General features: G+C 42.5%; 1 protein-coding gene across 1 annotated transcript; it reads left to right on the forward strand.

Annotated features, from left to right (window-relative positions):
* Positions 1 to 3,275: 3,275 nt before the first annotated feature.
* LOC114665386 (ras-related protein Rab-39A-like) lies at positions 3,276 to 26,778 on the forward strand. The gene is made up of 2 exons (XM_028819923.2): positions 3,276 to 3,915; positions 20,471 to 26,778. The coding sequence occupies exons 1-2, from the start codon at positions 3,701 to 3,703 to the stop codon at positions 20,892 to 20,894; spliced, it is 639 nt and encodes a 212-aa protein (XP_028675756.1). The 5' UTR covers positions 3,276 to 3,700; the 3' UTR covers positions 20,895 to 26,778.

Here is a 26,778-nt window from a genome sequence, read left to right on the forward strand (position 1 = left end):
GGAGAGTTTCTTGTACCAAACATTTGGATTCAACAGGGAATCGTATACAGTACTTGTTAGTTGGCATCAGCCTGGCTTATGATGGGAGTTACTCCTGTGTGCATCTCTTTGGTGTGCACCACTACCCCTACATGATCACAGTCATAGCAAAACTCCAGTGGCTTGTAATTAACAAATTTGACATTTCTGCAGGTAGTACTTTATCTCACAGCTTTATTGTTAAATCACTATTTTCCCCTTCTAATGAGTTATTCTACACCCAAAACCATTTGCAAGGGCAAAAACCTTCACAATTGGAGTACAGGCACACTAAGTGACTCAGGGAGTTGGGGTTGAGGACAGGATCTGCAGTGTTGAAGCTTAATGTCCATTACCCTAGCCACTACACCACACTGGAACAAATACAGTATTATTTATGAATACTTTATCATTATTGTAAATTACACATTTTTCCAGTGGCATTTTTGGCATGAAAAATGTGTTGAGACCATATTGGATGTTAACTTTTTGTTTGCCACCTTCATGAATAGTACTAGTAATATGTCACCTTTTTCCTAGTGACTAGTGAGATGTGCTATTTAATGCATTGTTAGCATCACAAAAGATAAATCAAAGAATAGAAGGCTGGTTCCTGGTCTGTCTTGATTAGCATCACATCATTGTTGATGCCCTTTAATGTCATCTTCAAAACAAATACGGCAATAGAGATTTAAATGTCACATAAAATGAGAGCCTCACAACCACCCGCTGCCCAGGTAAATGTATTGGCTATGAACTACTTAAATCGACACAGCAACTCCTCAAATTTAGAACTGAATTGAAAAAAGGATAAACCTTAATAACATGCCTTTCAAGCAGGTCCTCCAGCTTGCCAGGGAAACTTGGGGGTTGGTGGTAGGATTGGCACTCCAGCCACATAAAAACAGCTCAAACCATTCCACTCCATTTGAACTAGTGTGGTGCTGAGGTGTCACCCGTTGCACGGCTGCACTCAGGTCCTAATCTTGGACCCAGAGGTGGTTCATCGTGTGGTGGGTGCGGCAACACACCACTCTCTCTTTTAATAACATGGACAGAAACACACGGATTACACACACTGCATGATTCCAACACAAGTTTCTGCGGCTGTCCAGCAACAGCACCACCCACTTTGCGGCCAAATGTTTGCTGGACGGTGTGAGGCTGGCTTCTCACAGCTGTTTGTAGTAATGGGGGGGGGATATGTATTTATAGTCACTCTTCATTTGTAGACCTTTCCGGATAGAAGGGCAAGCATTGGTAAAAAGAAAGATTCTATCTCGCCATCATATCGTAGTTGGCATCTTGAACTGTGTATGGTACTTTGCTTTTCTGTACTGAACTTATCTCCACTTTTATAGACTTCCCTTTATAGCTGTATATACATTTTTGAGTCCCTTGAAAAACCACACGACTTGTCAGCAGGGCCATTTCCTGGCATAAATTCTAAGCTAAGCAGCTACTTTGGTGGCCCCACATCTAGTGGTGGGGGAACACAAAATAAGCTTCCTGCTTAAAAGACCTTGCAACACAAATTTCTTTGAACGCAACTTAGTCCAGGGGTCACCAGCTTTGGTCACAGATCACTAGTGTAGCTGCAGGTTTTCATTCTAACTCTTTTCTTAATTAGTGACCAGTTTTTGCTGCTAAAGAACTTCTTTTCCTTTCATTTTAATTGCCTTGTTTTTCAGGATTCAGTCCTTTTGAATTGCTTCATTTTTTTTTTCTTAAAAAGAAATGAGACATGAAGTGAGCAAACAGATGAGCACTTACATTATGGCCTAAAACTTCAAGCAATTTCACTCCAACCAGTTCTCATTGTTAATTAAACCCTTTATTTAAATCCATTGCTTTTTGATGCTCTCATTCTGCCACTGCAGACATTTCCAAAAATGTCATTTTCATTTTCTTTTTTCTAAGAACATCATCAAAATGTTTTGTGGACTTGAACAGATCAACATTACTGAGACCATCACCTTTCTTTATTTTCAGATACAGTACTGCATGATGGACACTGGTTGTCCTATGTTGGATCATTTTCTATCTCATTATTATTTGTCTGTTAATTAAGCAAAAAGAATAATGAAGGTGTCTGAGTCTTGAACAGCAATTGATTCAAAATCAAGGCAAAAGGATTTACTTAGTAGCAAAAACTTTTCACTGCAGCCATACTGGTACTCCAGGACTAGCGTTGGGAGACCCCTGCCTTGATAGTCCTCTTGGAAATGGAGTGGCAAACCCTCAAAGATGCGCTGACACCTGTTGTCTATCATCTGGTCAGTCTGCTTTACTTTAAATTTGAAGATAAAACAGAGAAGGTGGAACTGAACCAACATTCAGGCTCACTGCTGCTGCACAATATGCAATAAAAGTTTGGGGCCTCAACATGGTGCTATTCAAGGTGGTCCTGAGTGCGCGTCCTCTTCACTGCTGGGTTTGCGTCTTCTGTCCCTCGACCTATGTGGCTGAAATCTCTTTCACAATTTTGTCTCATTACATCTTGCAAAATTTGAAGTCCTCTTGTCAGGTCTTTTTCCTGCCTTCCATACTATAATGTTGACTGGATTGATAGTGCTTTGGCTTCTGAGCTCCACAGACTTGGGTTCAATTTCCAGCCCCATCTTTGTTGGTAGCTTTTTCACACTCTGTGTGTTTTTTTTTTACCTCCTTCATCCTAAAGATGTGATTGGATTAAACGTGTGGGTGGTGTGTGATTGTGCTCTGTGGTGCATCGATGTTCTCTCCGGTTGCTTCCTGCCATGCTCCTTTTGTTAATAGTGTAGGCTCCTGAATCCTGCCATCTAGTGGCGGAAAACTCAGCTTCAGAAACAGTTTGCAGTCTCTGCACATCATTTTAAACATTTTCAGGTTCTCAAAATGCACAGCCACAATTACTTGGGTGACCACATAAAATAATGATGTAGAAGATTAAGAAAGCAATAAATGTGCGTTTTTCCCTTAAAGTGATACTTTTTTAACCCTTGGAGTTTCAAGCATAACGTTAAACATGTGTAGTACAGTGGAAAGTCCCCTTCAAGATTCAAAGTGCGATGTAACACATATTACTTTGAGTTTGTCCTCTAGTTCGTGAATTCTGCTAGATCTACTTTATCGATGCCTTTCAGGATATTAAATACCTGGATTAACTCACCTCTAAGTTGAAACACTATAATTATATATTTATTGTGTTCATTAATGCAAATGAAAATATCAGTTCACGATTTAAACCATTTTATTGCTTTAATTCTGCGCACCATTGTATTAGATATAGTATGCATTTGGCGCGGCGCCCCACTCAGGTTTTATCCCTTCATTCCTGTATTGGAAAAAATGAATTCAGAAAACCGATCGCTTTATCTCCCTCTATGTTGCGCCCGTATGTCAAAGGCGGTGACATTCCGCAGCCATCCGTGATCTGACGCGGCATTTTATGTTTATTCTTCACAGGAGTCAGTTGGTCATGTCCCTCCCATGCCCATCAGTTTTTGTTCTGGCAGCGACTCGCGCGACCTAACGACGTGCCATCCGCACAGTACTCTGGCTTTGTGCGCTCTTCGGATCGCTCGTGCGGCGGTCACGTGGCTGTTCCAGCGGGCGCGCGCTCCTTCTCTAAACTCTGCGCGTTCCCGCCCCAGCTGCCGCGCTGCATTGAAATCCAGCGGCAGCCCCCCTCCATCATGCCATGGATATGCTATGGCAGTACCAGTTTCGAATCATCTTGCTTGGCGACTCGACGGTGGGCAAGTCGTCTTTGCTGAAGCGCTTCACCGACGGCTTGTACAGCGACGTGGCGGACCCCACGGTCGGCGTGGATTTTTATGCCCGCTCTTTGGAGATCGAGCCGGGAGTGAAGATTAAGCTGCAGCTTTGGGACACGGCTGGCCAAGAACGATTCAGGTGAGGGCGTGCATTGAGATCGGCAAGGACGATGCTGCCGTTAAAACCGCTTCACCTCGCTCAAGGGAGCCGCGCAGCAGGGCGTGGTGCCTCTAGTTAGGATGCTGAAGAAAAAGGGGCTTCGTGATGCACTCGGAGATTCGTACAATAGACAGGCATACCCCGCCAAGTGTGCGTGCCAGCTCCTCCCTGCACTCGGCGGCTTCAGGGGGGCTTTTGTCGGGGTTCTGACTTCGAATGCGGCTGAATTAGACGGAGGGCCGCACATCGTGTAGTGGGCACCTTGAGATCGGGCGCTCTCGATGAACCAAATCACCGACGCAACCGAACACGTTAAAGGACTGAGGCACAAAGTCTCAGCCCCTCTTTGTATTACGGGCACCGTGAGGATCGACTAATTCGGGCGCTTTGTGTTTTCGGTGGCTCAGTGGTTAGCGCGGCGGCTCCACAGCTCGAGGATCGTGCGGGACCGAGGCGATCAGTTTCCACGCATCGGTTAGGCTTGAGGCATGTCGTATAACCGGGACTTCCAGGGTTGGCACCCAAACCCTGAACAATATGAGTGGATAAATACAGTGGGTTGAGAAAGCAATGAGACCCCCTCACTTTCTGCACACTTTACTGTGTTGTCCGTTTAATTTTAAATGGATACATCTTCCATTTTTGTCCATCAATCTACATTCGATAGCCCCGAATGGCAAAGTGAAAACATGTTTTGGGGGAAGGTTTGCAAATTTATTAAAAATCAAAAACTGAAATCTCTTATTCCTAGAAATATTTGGGCTCTTTACTGAGGCACTCCAAGTTGTGCTAAGGTGCTTCCTGTTTGCTGTAATTCTCCTTGAGATGTTTCTAGAACTTGATTGGAGCCCATGGCAAATGGAATTGGAAATTGTTTAGAAAGGCAGATGTGTACCTGTGTGTAGAGGGTCCCACAATCCACAATGCACATCAGGACAAAAACCAAGTCATGAAGTCCAAGAAAGTCTCTGTAGACCTCGCGATTAATTGGTGTTGAAGCGCAGATCAGGACAAGGGGATTAAACCATTTGTAAAGTTTTGAGTGTTTTCAGGAGCTCAGTGGCCTCAACAATTGTGAAACAGAAGAAGTTTGGAACCACCAGGACTCTTCCTCGAATTATTTGTCAAGCCAAACTGAGTGAACAGACAAGAAGGACTTTGGTCAGGGAGATGACCTATGGTCACTCTAACAGAGCTTTAGAAGTCCTCTGCTGAGATGGGAGAACCTTATTGGAAGGACAACCAAGTCAGCAGCTCTCCATCCATCAGGCATTTACAGGCGAGGAGGAAGTCACTCTTGAGTGAAAGGCATTTAAAGGACCATGGAGGCATGGGGACAAATGATCTCTGTGTGATGAGACAAAAACTGAACTCTTTAAGCAGAATTCCAAGCACTGTATATGACAAAGTCCAGGTACTACTCATCACCACCCCTCTGGTAAAGCATAGTGGTGGCAGCATCATGCTATGTAGGGGCTTTCAGCGGCAGGGACAGCAAGACTGGCCAGACCTGAGAGAAGGACGATTGCAGCCAAACACTGAGATGACCTGCTCCAGGGTGAATGCAGCTTCAGACTAGGATAATGGTTCACCTTTCAGCATGGGAAGTGTACAGCCAAGACAACACTGGAGTGGCTTTGGGACAAGTCTCTGAGTGTCTTTGAGTGGCACAGCCAGAGCCCAGACCCTACAGAACATCTGTGGAAAAACCTGAAGATGGCAGATGACAGACACTTCACATCCAGTCTAACGGAGCTTGAGATGCTCTGCCAGGAACAATGAGATAAGCTGCCTAAATCCAGGGGTGCAAAGCTTCTAGAGACTCACCAAGATGACTCAAAACTGTAACTGCTGCCAAAGGGGCTTCTACAAAGTACTGAATGAAGGGTCTCACTACTTCTAGGAATGATAGATTACATTTTTTGAGTTTTAATAAATTTGCAGACCTTTCTGAAAAAAAATATGTTCTCCTTTTGTCATTATGGGTAACTGAGAGTAGACTGATTGGCAAAAACAGCAAATTTGTCCATTTAAAATTAAATCTGAAATATAAAATGTGCAGAATGTGTAGGGGTCTGAATCCTTTGCGAATTGACTGTTTCATGGTGGGCTGAATCTTTGGCTTCATTGAGGTGGTCCTGATGAACAATTGCAGGGGATTTCTATTAGAGGCACCAAGTGAACTAAACCAGGGATTTTCAGCCCAAACCTGGTGAAGTTGTGGTGGGAGCTCGTGCGGCCCGTTCACTGATTTAGTAGAACTTGTTATCCTGGGCTCCATATGAACGCACTCATTAAGTGCATGTCCACTGTGTTAAATTCAAATGCAGGACTGGACAGGAAGCTTCAGACAGGACAGTTCACATCTTGTGCTTGACCCCCATTTGAGACCCCAGGCAAGTGTGGGTGCCAAACATAGAAAGTGAATAGAGATGTTGTGCGTTCACACTGTCATCCAGTGTTTCCTAAACTTGCTTTGGAGTGCCACTCTGTCTTCTAGTTTTCACTCCAGTTTATTAATTGGGAGGAATTCCTGCCTGTAACTGGACTCCCAGTTTTGTTGAAGAGATTGTTTTATTTTTTATATATATTTTACGTGTAGATAGAGTTAGAGAGTTTAGTATTTTGGGTGCATTTGACGATTCTGTGGAAGATTTTAGATTTGCTAAGCGTAATTGTTGAGATTCCATTTTGTTCCCCACAGTACCTTTAATAAAAGTGGATGTGTGTGGAAGTGCAGGAGTTTGCCTCTTTGGGCTTTAGCGCTACTGGTGCTGCTGTTGGTGCTTTATTACTTTATTAATTCACATGTGTAAAATAAATCATATCATGGACTCAAACAAATGGAGCACTGATAGGGTCCAAAAAAAAAAAAAAACCAAAAGAAACAAATGTTGACCCCCCCGATCACTCAGCCTGCAGATAACATCTGCGGACTGAAGTGGACCCGTTGAGCTCATTGGAGGGCTAATGTTAGAAAACCCAATAAAAACAACCATCAAATTACAAATCAAATTGCCATTACAAATATGAAACACAAAATCACCGAAATCTCATAAGTTCGCACTTTCATCAAGTCAGCATTTAGTGGATGCCCATTGGGCAGCCATGACAGCCCTGAGTCTGTGCACAGAGGTCTCTCTCTATCAGCTCTGCCATTTCTTCTCATTCTTCTTCTTTGCCAGACTGCTGAAGCTCCGTCAGGTGTCATGGAGATGGTGAGTGTCAAGTCTAGCCACGAGTTCTGAACTGCATTGAGATCTGCACTCTGACTCGGCCACCCTAGGACATTCCTGTTGTTGTTCTGAAGCCATTCCTGTATAGTTTTGTCTTTATGTTTGTGGTTGTTGTCTTGCTGGAACACAAATCTTCTCCCAAGTAGGAAGTTCCTTGCAGACTGCGTCAGGTTTTTCTTCAGGATTTCCCTGTATGTTGCTGCCACCGGTATTACTTCTGGTAAGATGGTGTGCTTTTGAGAACATGGCGTTTAGTCTGATGGGTAAAAAGCTCAATTTGGGTTTCCTCAGACCACAGAACCTTCTCCTAACTGACTTCAGAGTCTCCCATGTGCCTTCCACTGAGATGTCCTGTGTGTTGTTTCTCTTTGCCACTCTCCCAGAAAGCACAGTTGTTGTCTTTCCAATGTCATCCACTGTAGCTTGTCACTCCTTCAGTGTTCTCAGAGGTCCCTAGATGTCCTCCCTCCATCCTTTTCTTCTTGCTGATCACTCAGCATTTGTGGACGGCCTGCTCTAGCAGATTTACAGCTCTGTCATACTCTTTCCATTTCTTCATAACTAATTTTAGGTGATTCTTCAGTAACTTGGAGACTTCTTTTTATTGTCTCTGTTTCCTGACTTGTGCTTTTCAATAACCTTTTCATGGATTTTCTTGGAGTGTCCTCGTGTCTTCATTGTGCAGGTTACCCCACCGTACTGACTCTCCACAAGTTTGCCCTTCACATACACTCAAGTGAAGCCCCAGACAGGTGGTCTCCATTTAACTAATTCTGGGATTTGTAAAACTCATAGGCTGCCCCAGAGATGATTTAGGGATGTTGTATTAAAGGAGGAGAATACTTGCAAGCTCAGTTATGTTATAACAGCTGCATGTTGTCTTTGGGACAAAAAACAATCCGAGGACTTCCTAGCAGTTTACTATATTCGTGAACTTGGAGATGTGTCAGTCAGCTAACTCTTAAGAATTACCCAGGGCAGAGGACGTGGACCCACTTGTGCTTGGTACCCCACTGGCCTTCGTAAGAAGACACTGGCGATGCCATATCTTAGCCGTATCCCTGCCATATGAGTCCTGTTAATCTTTGTCTCGAGAAAATACCTCCAGACAGGCAATGTTGTTAGTGAAAACTTCAAGTCTTGCCCTTCATTACTGAAGTGTTTCACTTGCACGTTGTTGAGTTGCGGCATTTGCTTTGTTTTGACATTGTGCCCCTTCATGTGAGTCATTAGCACGGTGTCACTGTTACACAACAGCATTTCCTGCACACTCGCCCTTAGTAGTGACAAGTGAGGTGTGGTTGAGCGTGAGCATGATCATGATCTCCCGACTCGAATCCTGGGCTGGTGTATCTGGCTTAGCCCTCGACTGGTTCAGGTCATATTTCTGCAACAGGACTCTTAGAGTCATGCTAGATGATTTTTCATCTGAATCAGTCCCACTCCCATGTGGTGTCCCCCAGGGTTCCATTTTGGGGCCACTACTTTTTTCAATTTACATCCTGCCTTTAGGTGTAATTTTTAGAAAACATGCAATCTCGTATCACCTATATGCTGATGACTGCCAAATTTATTTCTCCCTCAAGTCAACTGACTCCACTAAACCTCTTCTCGACTGCTTATCTGACATTAAGGACTGGCTGGCTGTAAACTTCCTTCACCTGAACGATTCAAAAACCGAGGTCATTGTTTTTAGTCCCGACCGCAAACAGACCCTACCCCTTGGCCTCGACTTTCTTCCCATTCCAGTAACTTCATCTGTTTCCAATCTTGGAATCAAAATGGATATGGTCCTGAAAATGGATGCTCAAGTCAACAGCACAGTAAAATCCTGCTTTTTCCATCTCAGGCGAATTGCCAAACTCAAACCAATTCTGCCTTACCACCTCCTGGAATCAGTAATCCATGCATTCATTACGTCCCGGCTCGACTATTCTAATTCCTGCCTATATGGTATTAGTAAAGCCACTCTTTCGAGACTCCAATTGGTTCAAAATGCGGCTGCAAGACTTTTAACTGGAAGCAGCAGAAGCCAACACATTACATCGATTTTAAAAACCCTACACTGGCTGCCGGTTAGCTTCAGAATTGATTTTAAGATACTCCTCTTAACCTATAAGGCACTAAATGGTCTAGCCCCTGCCTACTTGAGTGTCTTGCTCCATCGTCACAATCCCCCTCGTGTTCTTAGATCCACAGATCAGCTGCTCCTAACCGTTCCCAAGGCACATTTTAAAGTTCGTGGTGAAAGGGCTTTTTCTGTCTGTGCACCCAAGCTCTGGAACTCCTTACCTTTAGTGGTTAGGCAAGCCGCTTCAGTCGCCACATTCAAATCACACCTAAAAACGCACTTCTTCACATTGGCTTTTAATTCTTAACCTGTCTTATTTCCACTTGCTTTTTGCTATTTCTCTGTTTTATTGGGTCCCCTGACCTGTTTTTAGTGTCTCTGTTTTAATTCTCTCTTAATGTTTGTTTTTAATATTTTGCTTTTAGTCTTGCTTGTTTTAACTGTACAGCGCTTCGGTCAGTTGTAATGCTGTGTTTTTAAGCGCTTAACAAATAAAAATGGTATGGTATGGTATGGTGAGCAGAGCGGATGACTCCATACACACACACACACAGATGTTTATTTTTTTTAGGGCTGGGCAAGTTAATGCCTTATTATCACATTAATTAATGCCAATTATTTTATCACACGTTAACGCAGTTTTATTATTACAGTATTATTATTTTGAAAGCCTCAGTCTCGCTAGCGATCGATAGAGATCAGTGATCTTCTTGTTACAGCGCTTTTCGATACGCTTTTGCTAGAAGGAAAGTTAGCTTTGTTGATTTGACCTCGATTCCCAACACGTGCTTGAGTAGCGAAGAGCAAACAGCTTCTAAAATGGCATGTGGAGAGACACCAAAGTGAATGCTCAAAGCTAAATGATCTATTGATGACTTTCTTTCGTATTATCGCTGAATCCGACTCTGATTTGTTGGACATTTTTGGAACTTACTGGTCATTTATGCACCCTGGGACTCCCAGTTCACGACCACGGAATGCAGACAAACACATAGCACAGAAGGGGGCCGCCTGTCTACTGGATATTTAGAGTTCTAATTGATCTCGGCTCAGTTAAGACGACACCAGGGCTTTAATGGTAATGTCCATGTTGTTTCTGCTCCGGGTTCAAGTTGACGATTCTCCTTGTGTTAGAGTGCACTCCTTCTCTGGCTGACCTGGTCCTTTGTTTCAGGTATTCTGTACTTTTCTCAGTTAAGTTCTTTGCTGTGCCATGTAAATCTTCATACTTGTATCTTCATACTCTATTTGGCCTGAGAGTTTAGATGCTGAAGTTCCCTTCTTGAAGTAGTGGCCGCTTCTCAAACTGCCAGTGCAGTAATGTGGCTTGTCGGACTGGATCTCAGCTTTCTGGTCCACCAAGAGAAGAGATTGACAGCTTTTAACTCCCATGGCAGGGAGCGGCTCACCACCTAGTAGCGGTTCGGTGCCGCTAAGATTGACACCGTCGAAGAGATGATGATTTATTTATTTTTTAGTGGAGATTCCAGGGACACACCCAGCTTGGTCCGACCCTCACGCAGTCACAAGCAGAGACAATAATAAAACAGCAAATAAAGAATGTACTAATAATAAATGAAAACAACAATCCCACCCCAGTTCCCATACGGTGATGTACAATCAACACGAAAACAAACCACCACAATAACCACACACAGTAAAGTTCATGAAAAAATGGCAACTGATATAATGTAAAGATGAAGGTAAATAGTCCAGAGATCTGCACGCTGAAGGAGAATGTAAAGATAGTCCTACCGGTAGTTCCTGAAATGGTGAAGACGGTGAAAGCGCTCCATTCTTCACAGGATGGCCATAACTCCACATGCAGTCCTCACGTAACAGGCAGAGAGTAGACAATCCAGACCCTGACCCAGAAACGATCCAAGACAAAAATGAGAAAGCACAGGTATCACAATGGAAGGTAGACAGACAGGAACTTTAGACACGAAACAAAAACACTAATTTTCTCCTTGGTCTCACTGGCCTCCATTTAAATGCCCCACTGGCCTCCTTGAAACCCAACAGCCCCTGTTCCCTCAGCAGAAGACCAATCAGAGCCACTGCAGGGACTGCTGGGAGTTGCAGTTTTAAGCCCCAGTAGCACCACTACAAGCTTTTTAGTTTCAGAGGGTGCGAGAGATCATTTTGGAGAGTGTGAGAACAGAGGTCCAACCCTCAGAGTTTCCGCCATGTACCCACTGAATTCTCTCGGGAGTTCCAGTGAGTGTGCCCCTGAGTGTTGGCTACTTTTCAAGAGGAATTCTAACCTCTCGTGATTGGGTTAAGGTCACTTCCAGTTCCAAAGTAATGCCTTCTCATTGGTGCGTTAATCGGAATCGTCATTCGTTGAATTGTTGTGCTCAGCTGTCTATTTCACTCCATCTGCCTGAAAGGGGTCTCTGCAAAGATGTCAGGTGAAGTACAGTCTGGTCCTTGTATGAAGACCTTGGTCCCTTACTTTGGAAAGTAAGTGGGGGTTTAGCACAGCTGGATGTCTGCACCCCTGCTAAATCTGCCACTGTGACAGGCCTGCTGTGCCACTAAAGCCTAGCAGAATGGGCAATGGCCACTTTGTTTTACAGTGCAGTTGACTTTACTCCACATTTTCCCTGTTTCTTTTCACTAGGAGCTCATTCATGTTTCCTCCTAAATCTAAAGGATGTTCAAGGTAATTTATTTAGGAATTCCAAAAAGTCACAGAGGGATTTGTGGGTGGTCTGGAGTTGGTTCCCTGCATACCCCAGTAAGCCTGTACTAATGCCCAGGAACAGATGAGTATTTACAGAAGTCTCCACTTGTAGGCTCTGCAGGTCTAAGTAGTCTACAGCAGGTGGTAGACTGTGGTTGTAAAGCTGCTTCTGCTGATGAACCTGCAGGGCATTTCTTATGCTGGCGCGCCACTCCCTTAAATAGTGAGCACTGAATTAAAACTGGCACAAATGTTATCTCATGGAAGTGGCGTTGTGGTTTGTACTGCTGAGGGTCCATTCATTGTCTATGAAGAAGTGTGCATGTTCTTTCTGTGTCCATGGAGGTCTTCCTCTGGGTATCCCAGTTCACTTGCATCATCCCAAAGACAAGTGTTAGGTTGACTGACAGCTGAGGTGAGTGTGCCCTTCAGCAGACTGGCACCCTGTCTCTAGTGGCTTGCTTTCTTGCGCCTGGAGCTGCTGGGCAGATGTCATCTCCCTCTGGCCCTGTTTGTTTTTTTCATCCAGGGTCTCATCCTTTTTATTTGAAAGCTTCTGTTGTTTTCTGAATATTAATTCTTTTTGTATATTCAGTTGTCTGCGGTGGGTTGGCACCCTGCCCAGGATTGGTTCCCTGCCTTGTGCCCTGTGTTGGCTGGGATTGGCTCCGGCAGACCCCCGTGACCCTGTGTTCGGATTCAGCGGGTTGGAAAATGGATGGATGGATGGATATTCAGTTGTAGATTCTGTTTTCAGTTTCATTTTGTTTTTATTGTATGCATGTAATATTGTGTTGTTTATCCATTTTGCTGTTATGTTAACATATCTTGTGTTTTTCTTATCTGGCCTGCCTCCTGTATGTGGAGCCTAAGGAGGCAGGGCCACCTAGTCACACAGTTCAAGTGCTGGCCCAGCAGTATTTCAGTCCAAGCTGCTGATGCTTTAGACTCTCCAGTGTTACACTCTGAGTTTAGATTCTCATTTTTGTGGTTTTCTGGTTCATTTGGATTTCCTGGATTTGACCCCAGGCTCTTGTGCTCTGTTTTGTCAATTCATTGGATTTGTTTGCGTCAGGTTTTTACCTTTCAGTTAAAGTTCTTTTGTTCTAGCCTTGTCTTCTGGTGTTTATTTTTCTTTCAGTTCTCAAATAACTTTTGTTTTTAACATTATTGGCTGTCCCTTGGACCTGATGTTTTTAAACGTTTTTTCCTCTTGTCCATTCCAGACGTTTTGAGACTTTTCATACGTAAAAGTCTTAACCCCGATTTTTGGGTTTGATCAGAATTTGAGTTTGGGCAAAGGCTGCCTAGAATGAGGCCTACTTAGTGGACCCAGACCTGTGATGAGGGCAAGTCTGGTTTTTGTGTGGCTTTTGAGGCCTACTCTACTATTTGTTTTTTTTTTTTTTGTTAGAAATCATAATATCCTTACTTGGATTGTACAAGTTTGAAACGGTATGGATGGCTTTTTAATAATAAGCATCTTTTGTTATATGTGTACTTTTCTTGGGGCATGTTTTGGGGATCTTTTATGTGAACTTTTCAGTTTCGTGATTGTTTTGGTAATTTTAAATTTGATTTTGGTAACTGTTATGTTTTATTTGTGCAATGCCATTTTGTCATGTCATCACACGTCGTCATTCATCACACTTCTGATATGAAATATGGTAGCCATCACCTATTAATTGTCCCTTGGTGGATACAACGTCCTTGCGAATTTTAGTGGTACGGTCTCAGGCCCATGGGTGGCTTAACAAATAGAGAGTTAGCAGAGAGCTCATCACACTTTTAACAATGCAGCACGCTGTTTGCCACTCATTTATTGTAATTCCCACTCTTGTTTTGGATGCCCAGAGAGTCGATTGTTTCATGGACACTGGTGGAGCAGTGCTGGTCGAAGTTCTAGGGTCCCAGAATTCCCCTTTTTTTGATTTTGGTGTACTGAGGGAGGTGTTGTCCCCCTTGATGATTTCCATCATTTCACTGAGTTATGGGGAGCATGGGTACGCACCCAAAATGCCCTGACACTTATATTTATTTTCTGTCCTTTGGCTGTTTTTGTATTATTATTTTTCATGTTTTTGTTATTATGCCAATTTTCTTAATATTGTCATGTTTGTTTATTATGTATTATTTACTGTATTTAATGTGTATTTCCTTCTATTTCCTATCCTGACGTCACTGCTGCTTTATATTCTGGTGGGAGAGAAGGTCCCAGCAGAGGTTCCTTGATTGTGTTTTGTGGATTGTTGGTTGTGTAAGTACAGCTCCTGATATTCGAGATTTAGTTGATTTTGTTGCTTTTTGTTTGGATTGTGAGCTCTGAATAACGAATCAAACTCGTTAGTCTTGGGTTGCCTTTAGAGGTAAATCTGTTTTGCCTTTTTTGCTGTTTGCCTTATATTTGTGCTTCCTTTTTTGTTCATATAACAGAAACAAATCCATAAAAGGCAAACTAAAGCAAGCAAAACAAGTCCATAAACCCACATATCTAATCTTATTAACCAAGCAACAGTTCAGAATCAAAAAACAAGACCACTTACAAAATCCAAAAAGAGAGCCAGGAGACAGAAGTTGGAGCTAATGCAGCTGCAGCCACCCAAAGGTCTGCCAGCTGTTAAATGGCACTGGGGGAAAGACCTCCAAGCTGCATTGTCAGGGGGCCCCACCCTCCTGGGATCAGTATATCGTGCACAAATCATATAGCAAAAGGGACAAATAATAACATAAAACAGTAACTTAAACAAAATATTCAACCAAAATATATATAGACAAACAAACAAAAAATAATCAATAACAATATGTACAGAGAGAGGAGAGAGGCTAGGAGCACCCGCTGATACAGCGCATTGCCGCACCCACCACATGGTAAACCAACTCAGTATCCCAGATTAGGACCCGAGTATAGCCAGGTGACAGGTGACACCTCAGCACCACACCAGTTCAGATGGAGTGGAACAGTGGGAGGTTATTTTATGGTGGTTGGAGTGCCAATTCTGCCACCAATCCCCAGGTTTTTTCAGTTGAAGGGCATACATGCAGGGCTGGATGCAAATTAACGTCATCCCCAGGACAGAGCAATTGCAGGTTAAGGGCCTTGCACAAGGGTCCAGTGAAGTAGAGTCACTTTTTGGCGTTTACAGGATTTGAACCGGCCATCTTTCGATTACCAGTGCAAATCCCTAGCCTCAGAGCCACCACTCCGCCCAGTATGTACAGAACATTTAAAAACAGCAACAAGGTCAAGAAAAAAAGAAACCCAAGTCAAGGAAGGAGCCCTGGCTGTAATACTAACATAGCACCAGCAGATGGCCTAAAACTCTTTGGGTTTCTATGCTGCTCTCCCTGCCTTATGGTCACAAGATGGCACAAGCAGCTACTGAATGCTCTCTGCTGCCTTCCTGTTTATCAGTCAGTAACATTCATTGATTTAAGAACGGCCAAGTGCTACAAGTGACGACACAAGGAGTGTTTCAATGGACAGCACAGTGTTGTGGCCATACGAATAACTTCTGAACACACTGAAATCACTTCATTTGTTTTTTTGTCTGACACCTCCTGACTCAGCGGTACGAGAAACCCCCACAATATGATGTACCGTTGGATTCTTCTTGGTGTCTAGATAGATAGATAGATACTTTATTAATCCCAGGGGGAAATTCACAAGTTATGCAAGATGTCAAGCTTTTTGGGGCTTTCCTCCTCTTTTTGTCCCTCTAGACCCGAAAACCCCTAATTTTTAGACCATTTGTGAACCATATTTTGTGCAGGAAATTACAACCTTATAATAAACAAAATAAAGCAATAAGTGTTATCAGCAAATATGATGAGAAGGGCTTGAAGTTGTGCGTGTCACATCAATGGACCCAGGGGTTCCCCCTCTAATGGGATGCGAGGGGTCAACATTACCCCTTTTCACAAAATGGGGATCAGTAATATAGGCAGGAGGGATGTTGTTTTATGTTGTTTTGAGGTTGCTGATCACAAATATGATCATATTTTTGATAATTGACTCTTTACCGGTGGTCCTAGCCCTCTAAGAGGCCCTCCAAGAAGGTTACAAATGATAAATTTCAAACATGTGGGGTATCTCAAGGGTCAGTGATTACGAATATGATGTGATTTTTGAATTTTGATCCTTAACTAGAGGTTGTAGCTCCCCATGGACCTCTGTCAGAGGGTGAAAATGACACACTTCAATTACAATTGAGAATTTTTAGACTTTAAATATTTAGACTGATGCACACATCAATATTTCAGATATCTGTCACAACTGTTCTTGTTTATGGTGTACTTCTACCTGTTGAAGTCAATCATTACACTTCATATGAACACCGAGAATTAGGGCGGCCTACATGAATTCAGACTTTGTTTTGTATTTTAAAATCATTTCTCGCCAATCTACTGGATGTGGTTTAGTTCAGATTCATTTTTTGTTATGCTTATTTTGTGTTTTTTCTTTTCTTTTCTTCCTGATTAAGGTTCTCAAACTTGCCATCTTTTGGGTTTGTTCCAATGGTTACCCGGGTGGGCAGCATGATGCATGCCATCAGTTATGTGAGCTCATAATGGCCAGTCCTGATGATTTCCAGACAGTCAAGCCACCATGGGTAGACAGGGGCAATGACAAATATGAACTGTTAATGTGTTACATGAGGACTTTTATAGGAGCGCATAGTTCGGCTTCACTCTGGACTTGCGGTCACACATTTGTTTAGATGACAACTTCTGAGCGCACAGAAGTGTCTGTTTTTGTAGGTGAGGATTTCTTTTGCAGATCTTTTTCCCCTCATGTTGAGTTTTGCTCGCTCTAAAGTTCTTAGACAGTAACCTAGCTGGCTCATTTTTTCGTTGCGGTTAATAGCATCGCTTCTCACCATTTTGTGTCTTCAATGACAGGCGGAGATGTAAGCTTTTCTCTTCTCTGACTCTGGTACAACCACCATGTTCATACTTTTTTAATGTGTTTGGTAGCCTAAGATAAACTGTGGCTCGCATTTCATTGTGGGTTGCCGCGGGTGGGTCACTGCTGTATTTAATGGGAATGGGTCACATATGGTTGGGCCGGTGGGTTGCCGTGGGCTGATTAAGCATTCGACATTGCTCTAGTGATCTCCCTCGATACAGCAATCTGACAATCAACAGCAATTCTCTGAGGACCCCCTTCGTAAAGGAAAGTGTCTCAAAGACAATAATATGGACAAGATTAAAAAAATGTTTAAGAAACCATGACCCAAGATGTTAAACCCACCACCAGCTAATTAGTTAGCCTTCATCCACATTTTCAAAGTTGACTTGAATTATAAAGCTAATGTAAATAAAAAAATCTGTCTCATTCAAAACTTCAATAAGATGACAAATGACAATGAAGTTAAAAAATTGTGTATTTGTACTGAACTGTGTCGTGCGCATGTAGGATTTAATACATCAGTTGAATGTCCCGGCCGAGAGGTGCTTGGATGGATGAACAGCATGGATGGAGTTCATCTCGAGTGGGATGGTTCCTGTTCCCTTCCCCACATAAGGCCTACACAGACCCCTACGACTCTGAAGGGTACATTTTTCCTGAAATGTGTTTTCGTTTGTCTTCTGCTATTCTCAAGTAAACACGGAGCAGATCGAGAAAAGACGTGAGTTTGAAAATGTACACATGCATATGATACAGCATGACAACACTGCAAACACAATCAAAAGTCGGCCAATTTGTGGCTTGAAATATCGGCAAACATCAGTTTGGTAGTCGGCGAATGTATGAAAAAATGAAAAAAATCTGAGGGACAAATACGTTTGCATATGGAAGAAAATGTGTAGCAAGACGAGTGACGATCCTGAAGGGCAAAAACCGTCTGCATTTTAATGGATCATTCACTTTTCTTGCATGCTACTAACACTAGCAACTAGCGTTCAGAAAAAGTATCAACTGCTTTTGACAGCTTAGTAGGCAATGCACATGGCTAAGGCATAGCCTTGACACAGAAGTATAAATCTGCCTTCAGGAAGCACATAATGCATGGACAGGGATGACTGCCTCCCAGGTCCAAATGTTCCCCAGTAAACTGGGTGGCAGTCTCGCTCTGGTGTAACTCCAACTGCTACACCCACAGGGGAGCATGGGAGTTGTAGTTCTGGAGGTCAGCCCTAGTAGAGGGTACTGTTGTTAGGAGACTCCCCTGCAGGGTGGAGGTTCCAGCTATCCCAGAAATCCTCCCTGGTCCTGCTTAAAAGAAGCTTCTTCACCTCAGCCAGACGAGTCAGTGGCAGGTGTGAAGAAGGAGAATGCTTGTCTGGAGAGGAGTGGAGGAGAAAAAGAAACACAAAAGAATAGAATTGTGTGGTGCGGGTAAATGCAGACAGAGGCCATTTATCTGTTCTCATCCTCTTAGATTTGAGTGCCGCATTTGACACTATTGATCATAATATTCTTAAGAATCACCTTAGTCAATGGGTGGGCCTCTCTGGCAGTGTCTTAAACTGGTTTGAATCCTACCTGGCAGGGAGAAAATTCTTTGTTAGTTGTGGTAATTATAACTCAAAGACACATGATATTCTATATGGTGTTCCACAAGGCTCTATCCTGGGTCCGCTGCTCTTCTCAATCTACATGCTTCCATTAGGTCAGATTATCTCGGGACATAACGTGAGCTACCACAGCTATGCTGATGACACACAGCTGTATTTATCAATAGCACCTGATGACCCCAAATCTCTTGATTCGCTAACACAATGTCTAACCTGTATCTCAGAATGGATGAATAGTAACTTTCTCAAATTAAATAAAGAAAAAACCGAAATCTTAGTGATTGGCAATAATGGATACAATGAGGCTATTAGAAATAAACTGGATGCATTAGGATTAAAAGTCAAATCGGAGGTAAAAAGCTTAGGGGTAACCGTTGATTGTAATCTGAATTTTAAATCGCATATTAATCAGATCACTAGGACAGCATTTTTTCACCTAAGAAACATAGCAAAAGTTAGACCTCTTATATCATCGAAAGATGCAGAGAAATTAGTTCATGCGTTTGATTTCAGTCGGCTAGATTACTGTAACGCACTCCTCTCAGGACTACCCAAAAAAGACATCAATCGTTTGCAACTAGTGCAGAATGCAGCTGCTAGAATCCTTACCAGGAAAAGAAAATCCGAACACATTTCTCCAGTTTTGATGTCACTACACTGGTTACCTGTGTCATTCAGAATTGACTTTAAAATTCTGCTTATGGTTTATAAAGCTTTAAATAATCTCGCCCCGTCTTATATATCGGAATGTCTGACACCTTATATTCCAAATCGCAACCTCAGATCCTCAACTGAGTGTCTCCTTAGAATTCCAAGAGCAAAACTTAAAAGAAGTGGTGAGGCGGCCTTCTGCTGTTATGCACCTAAAATCTGGAATAGCCTGCCAGTAGGAATTCGCCAGGCTAATACAGTGGAGCACTTTAAAAAACTACTGAAAACACATTACTTTAACATGGCCTTCTCATAACTTCACTGTAATTTAATCCTGACACTCTGTATATCCAATTCATTATAATAACTATTCATTCAAAATTTGTACTAACCCCTACTCTCTCTTCTGTTTTCTTTTCCGGTGTCCTATTGGTGGTGGCTTGTGCCACCACCATCTACCCAAAGCACCATGATGTTCCAACAATGATGGATGGATTAAAAGCCAGAAGTCTGTATAACCATCAGCATCAAGTGACTCCGTGAGAACCCTAACTACAAAGAGGACTATTTCATTTATGTTAGGTAGAATGCCCAAAGGGGACTGGGCGGTCTCGTGGCCTGGAACCCCTACAGATTTTATTTTTTTCTCCAGCCTTCTGGAGTTTTTTTTGTTTTTTCTGTCCACCCTGGCCATCGGACCTTACTCCTTTCTATGTTAACTAATGTTGTCTTATTTTAATTTCTTATTTGTCTTTTATTCTTCTTTTCTTCATTATGTAAAGCACTTTGAGCTACTTTTTGTATGAAAATGTGCTATATAAATAAATGTTGTTGTTGTTGTTGTTCTGGATTGTAGAGGAAGAAGCATCCGTGAAGGTAATTTGTCAATTACAAATATTTCTTTGAGCCTGGGACTTATGTGGCTGAAGTTGTGTCTGGAGTTTGGGGCTCTGTTACGCCCCCTACAGGTCACAGCAGACGCATTGTTAAACAAAGGGCAAAATGAAAAGAAAGTCAGCCGATATACTTTGGGTTGTTGAGTGGAGATTGATGGACAAAAATGGCAAATTTATCCAATTTAAAAGGAAATCAAGTGTGCAGATAGTGAAGGGGTCTGAATACTTTCTGAATCCACTGTATATCAACAACGATTTTGGGGGTTACAATTTTGGTTTGATGAAAGTTGGGTTCAATTTTTGGCACCTGTATCACGTTTCTCAGCTACGTTTCATCTTTTGGTCTCTCTTCATATAAATAACCTCCTTTCTCCAGTATGTGCAGAACAGCGTGACCTCCTAGGCGAATATTCCCCAACAGTCTCTTTCCTCCTTAGTTTCTGTTTATTTATTCTTTCATTTATTTTTGCAGATCCATCACCACCTCCTACTACAGAAACTCAGTGGGTGGCCTCCTGGTGTTTGACCTGACTAACCGGAAGACGTTTGATCACATACGGGACTGGCATCGTGAGGTGGTTGAGCACGTCAAGCCTCACAAAATGGTCTTCATCCTGATCGGGCACAAGAGTGACCTGACAGCTGAGCGACGCGTGTTCAGGGACGAGGCAGAGAAGCTGGCAGCCACCCTTGGGGTACGCTACGTGGAGACATCTGCTAAGAACAACAGCAACGTGGACCGCGCCTTCGAATTGCTGACCCTGGACATCTACGAGCTGATGAAGTGTGGTGAGATCATGCCTCGCGATGGCTGGGACGGAGTAAAAAGCGGCCTTAATGCCAAAGTCCTCTACCCGTCTGAGCAAGAGCCACCAGAGAGCAAGTGCCATTGTTAGTTTTACTTTCTGAGTCTCCAATAGCCTGGTTCTCATGGTTATGTGCCATTATACCACCTGGAATAATCCAGACGATCTTTGTGGCCTGCATTAAGCAATTCCTTCCTCTAGCATAGTCTAGTAACACAGATGTTTTCATCCTGGATGGGTTTCTTCTCATGAGAATGCACCATGGCTGCTGTGTGCTGTCAATGGAATGCAACCCCACCCCCCCACCCCCCAGTGCGGCAAGGCCGAGGGGAAGCATTTTACGGCCATCACTTAAGATCAGTAGCTGGAAGCTGAACCATGACAACCTGCGTCTATTGGACCATTCCATTCTGCTCCAAGCAGCCACATTAAATGGTCTAACGCCATCAGAGGCGCGCACACACACACACCATTCATGCAGACATTTTGCTTTATTCTTGCTGTTCACCAGTGCCGTGAATTATTAGCTGGCCTGCTGAGCATCTCAACCACAGCAGCCCACGCGTCCAGATGCTCCTCAGGATGAAGGAGCAGCACATGTCTTCTCAGTACCACTAGTTAGGAATTGGAAGTGTGCAAAGTTACCAGACAGACTTAGCATCCCGTGGGGAAGAGGTCGAGGTGGGCTCTTGTCCAACATGGAAGACAGTGAGCACATGGAGCATCAGGTTGGAAAGCCATGCAGTCCGTACCAACAGATGTCACAATGGAGGTGTTACCAAGTATGATGTCCACCAACAAGAAAAGGCCAGCGTTAATTCAACTTAACTTTCGGTCCCCACTCTCCCAATTTAGAGATTTAACATATCACATTTACAGCTGAGGCCCAACAAAATTCTCCTTTGAAAAATGTCTTCATGAAGTTTTGGATGACTGCACATATCACAGAGGTAAAGGAAAATGACATCTGTCACTTCCTGTATAAGTGGGACTCAATAGTCCAGAACATTCCGTTTGCAGAAAGTGGAATCTTTTAGGCACATCATCGATGGTAGCATCTGGCATTGTCTTATGTGAGAGTCACCAAAATTCAACTCTCAGACTTGTTCAAGGTCATAGGACTAGTGGGATCATCCTGTTGTGAGTCCATGAAACACCGACTGTGAGGGATGCTCTTTGAGGTTTAGGGCTCGCTGGCAAATTCCAGATTGAGATAAATGGCCAAGCTGTGCTGAGAATGGGAATGACCAGGCCTGGGCCGTCTCTGCCTCTGCCAACCTGGGACCCCCAGAGCTATGACGGATGGTGTTCTCTGCAACCCTTGGTGCTGCACTTTCTTTTGTAGATGACTGCTTCCTTCACAACATTCCAAGCCGGGCACAGTGCCATCGATCCCTGACTCCCGCACTCTTGCTGTTTTGCTGCTTTGTTGATTGAATGTAATGCCACTGTTAGCGTGGGGGCAAACAAATGCTGTTTTTTGTGCGAGTGAGGACTTTGCATCAAATCCTACTTTATCTGCTTAACTCTTCCAGCCAACCTCCATGAAAGTGGAGTTATTTTTCACTTAATTGCAAACTTTATGCAGAAAATGTGGGCATCCCCATGTCATCAATATTTTTGGGCTTAGTGGGAGTCTTCTTTAAAAAAAAAAAAAAAATTCCCAGCATTGACCGGAGAAGACGACACCATTAGGGCAGCTGCCATAATCTGTAGGGCTTCCGAGCTCATTATTTGATTTGCTCTTTCATTTTAATTTGTGCCATTAAATCCCACTTCCTTTATCTGCAAGTTACACTCAGGACTCATACGGTGCAAGTCGGTCAAATCAAATACACACACACTGATTGGGTGGACGCCATTAAAGCGTCTTTCTTCCTGCCATAATTATTATGAAGGCTGTAAGTACAGTGGACAGAAGATTTCAAATTTAAAGTGATTAAGGACACATGGGCACAGGTGATACACACGTTAGGAACGGTAAATGCGTGGAGTTTGTCACCAAATTAAGCGGACCATCAGCCATCAGTCTCCATCGGAACTTTCTCAGACCTAACAAGCGCATCTTTGGGATTTGGGAGGAAGAACTGAAGTTGTCTGTGCAGAAAATCTCATGTTGACCCCAGCAGAACATGCAGGCAGCAGCTGGACATTGCTAGGATTCTGAGATTTTGGAAGACATTTCTGTGTTTAATTTGTATTTTTATATTTGTTTCAGCAAAGTTGATTTCTTAATCATTATGTCCATCACATCATCACTGTCATAAGCTTAACAATTATTTTGAATCATTTCTTAACATCATTATTATTTATCGGCATTCTTATAATGATACAAGCGGCACCGTTTTTTTGACCCTTTTTCATGGACACCGGCATCCTGGGCCGTGTCTACTAAATGTTGCCTTTCCGGTTTTGACCTTGGCTAGTTTTGTTTTACGATTCATCTTCTGGTTCCATCTCTGTTCAACTCAACCACTGCTCTGTGCAGTCAGTATGCCAGGGAGCCATCGGGGTTGGAGCAAATGGCAGGGAATACCACGGCGTGGTCCATCAACAGAGGAACAGTGAAGGTGAGCATGCTTACCTTTCTACTGCCCAATTGGAGGTCGATTCCTGCCTGTTAACTGTGTTATGGCCCTACGTGCGGCCATATTGTCTTTGGAGTTATTTATTACAATGTGGGAGAAGGAAAAATCAATAATAATGTGTATAAAGAAGGCTACTAACAATAGTTAAGTACTAAACGTATGATATGTAAGGGGGATAAAGTTGTAATTACAGTGGAACCTTGGATTGTGAGCATAATTCATTCCAGAAATGTGCTTGTAAAATAATCCAAGGCACTCGTATATCAAAGCGAATTTCCCCATAAGAAATAACGGAAACTCAGATAATTCATTTCACAACCCACAAATATTTATATAAAATTGATTAATGCAAAATATAAAGTAAATATACATAAAACAAAATAACCTGCACTTTACCTTTGAAAAGAATCGTGGCTGGTGTGAGGGCGACGAGAGAGGAGGAGGATTATTGTGTAGGACAACTTTCACTACAACTCACGGAATCACACGAGAAACAACTTTTCTACATCTTCCAGAACACGTGGCCGTTACTGTGGTACTCTTGTGACTCCTTTTGCTGCATCTAGCCCCCTTATTTCTTATCTCTTCTTTAATATCGTGCAAATCATCGACGTAGACTTGTTATAAAATCTTGCAATGTCGGCCACTCGCATACCTCATTTGTGCTTCTCAATGATTTCCTTCTTAACTTCCACTGTAATCATCTCCTTCTTCGTATCACCTTCCTTTTCAACCTTTTTCTTTATGGGGGCCATTTTCGCACACACTAACAGTATATGCTAGCACGGATGTTGACTATACAAGTGAGGCACAATCCCGCAGTGAGTGAGTGAGTGAGAGAAGTTGTGATCACGTGAGGCTCAGCAGATGAAGCGTATGCATGCTACTCGTATTGCAAGACCTCACTTATTCATCAAGTCAAAATGTACTAACATTTTTTTTTTTTTAATTTTATTTATTAATTTTATTGTAATCATTCCATACAAATAGATCAATTTATAACAACAAAAAAATTTTGAAGACATATCAAATTTTTTGCTCGTCTTGCAATACACTCGCAGACCAAGTTACTCGCAATCCAAGGCTCCACTGTACTGTTCTTGTTACATTTCTACCTTTCCACTTTTTCGTCCAGGTAATGCTAGTGTATGTGTATAATATAAATATATATATATTAGGGTGGTCCAAAAAAAACTAACAGTTTCAAGTTCTCCACAAGGCTGGCTTTATTCTTTATCATATTCATGCTCATTAAAATGTTGAATGTTTGTTATAAACTCCATTTAGAGGTCACACCATTTGGCAGTTTTGCTCCACACTTGACGGTCTACAACATTAGCGTTGTCTTTGACAAAGTTGGGAACTTTTTTGCGAGAGTCTGCGACCAGTTGAAGAATAAACTGTTTCTGTCCCTCGTCCTTTGTCAGTTTGTTGTTGTACTTTTCGATGAGACGTATTCCTTTTTCAGCTGTGTCATTCACTATCCTCATGCGTGCCGAAGGTTCGGAAAATCTGCTGTTCTTTCTGTTACCAGATCCTCCAACTTCAGCTGTTCACATTCATTTCCCAGCTTTAAGCTCTATTCGGACAGGATTAGTTTAACACCAGGAGGTGAGGTAAAGTAATAATTACTGGAGGACTGCTGTCATTTTTAAGCTCTATTCAGATAGGATTAGTTTTTACACCAGGAGGCCGTGCAAACTCAGTGATTTCCCAGCAGTGCGTTACTCTGTCCCAGAATTTCCCCATTCCCTTTAGTTAAGGTATAGTCAGTTAAGGCCACACTAGTAACCTTTATTTATAAGAACAGTGTGTCCGTTTGCACCTCCAAGGGGGACAGCACTGCACGCACCCACTTTTATATATAAATTGTGCTTATCAGCACGCCAACAGAGCTCTGAGGGGATACAACACTACACCCCCCCTTATTCAGCATGCAAAACAAGGAGTACACCAAGAGTTTGTGTTTCCCACTTCAGGCAACTGGTAAAGTAATAATTACCAGATGATCAATATAACTTTAGTCCTATTTGAATTGCTCAAATGACAGAATTTTACCTGGGCTTATTTTTTACGGACTTTTCAAAGAAGGTAACTGTCTCCGTGATTTTTACTGAGCTGTACATGCAGTCCATGAAAAATTACTGACATGTTGTTTAGATAGGACAAAAACTGCTAACGTTCCCTGGTAAAAATTACTTTACACCACCTCATGGCGCACAACTAATCCTGTCCAAATAGGGCATCAGACGTTGAGGAATGTCTAGTAATGGCAATCCCAGCAGGATTTGCAACATCTTTATTTTGGTTGGGACACTGTCAACAAAAAGGGCTAAAATAGAAACACCTACTTACTTCTAGAATGATCTTTAAAATCCTACTTAATACTAGAATGTTCTGGAAGCTTCCACTTACTACAGGAATGTTCTGGAAAGTCTTAGTACTAGAATGTTCTCTGTTTCTTTTTTTAATTGTTTACTAATGGCTTAGCCAGTTAAAAAACCCATGAAAGAATACGTTAATAGTAGTAATACAAATAGAGTGTTCAGAATGGAGTGACCTGGAAATGTTTCACAACTGGGCTGAAAGTTTACAGCCTAGCCAACTATAAAAATTGGACATAAACAGGTCTTGTGGAGAAATGATTCTACAAATATCAACTCATTGCATTAGTTTGTGGACCACTCTAATATATATGTGTATATAATACTTCAGACATCACAGGCAGCTGCCTTTCTCGACCATGTCATATATGTATATCTATATACAGATACAAGCGACGTTCAAAAAGTTTCTGTACTTTTTTAATTCTATTTATTAAGAATTTCAAAAACAAATGACACCATTTTTCTACGTAGTCACCTTCCTTTGTGATGCAATTTCCCAGTTACATGACACTCTCAGAAACGACCAATTACTACTCCTCCTGCCTTCACTGTTTCTAACAAAAATATAAAAGTGCGGAAACTTTTTGAACGTCCCTCGTATATAAACTAGACGATTGGAGAAGGTAAAGATTAGGAAAGTCTCCAAATCAATGCTCGTTTAATAGATGGAAAATCAAAACAGAATCGAAGAGAATGATATAAGTATTGGTGGACTGTCGATAAATATAAGCACTTCTGTTGAGCAGTAGTGTCTCTCACCGACGCAGGTCCTCAGCTGAACTCTGACTTCCGGGTTGTCTCTTCCTTTACATAGTGGTGGAGGTGAAAGAGGCAGGACTTCCTGGTTTTAACAGGAAGTGATGTCAGTGCTCTTTCAGTGGTTCTCTGTTAGGTGTATAGATGAAAAGGTGTCAGCAAGTGCGCCATCTCTTGGTTGGGAGTATGCATAAGATTTTCAAGAGTCCTTATGTGTCTGACTATGAATATCAACCACAAGTG

The sequence above is a fragment of the Erpetoichthys calabaricus genome, chromosome 14, assembly GCF_900747795.2.
Source record: "Erpetoichthys calabaricus chromosome 14, fErpCal1.3, whole genome shotgun sequence".
In the NCBI taxonomy this organism is placed as follows: domain Eukaryota; kingdom Metazoa; phylum Chordata; class Cladistia; order Polypteriformes; family Polypteridae; genus Erpetoichthys; species Erpetoichthys calabaricus.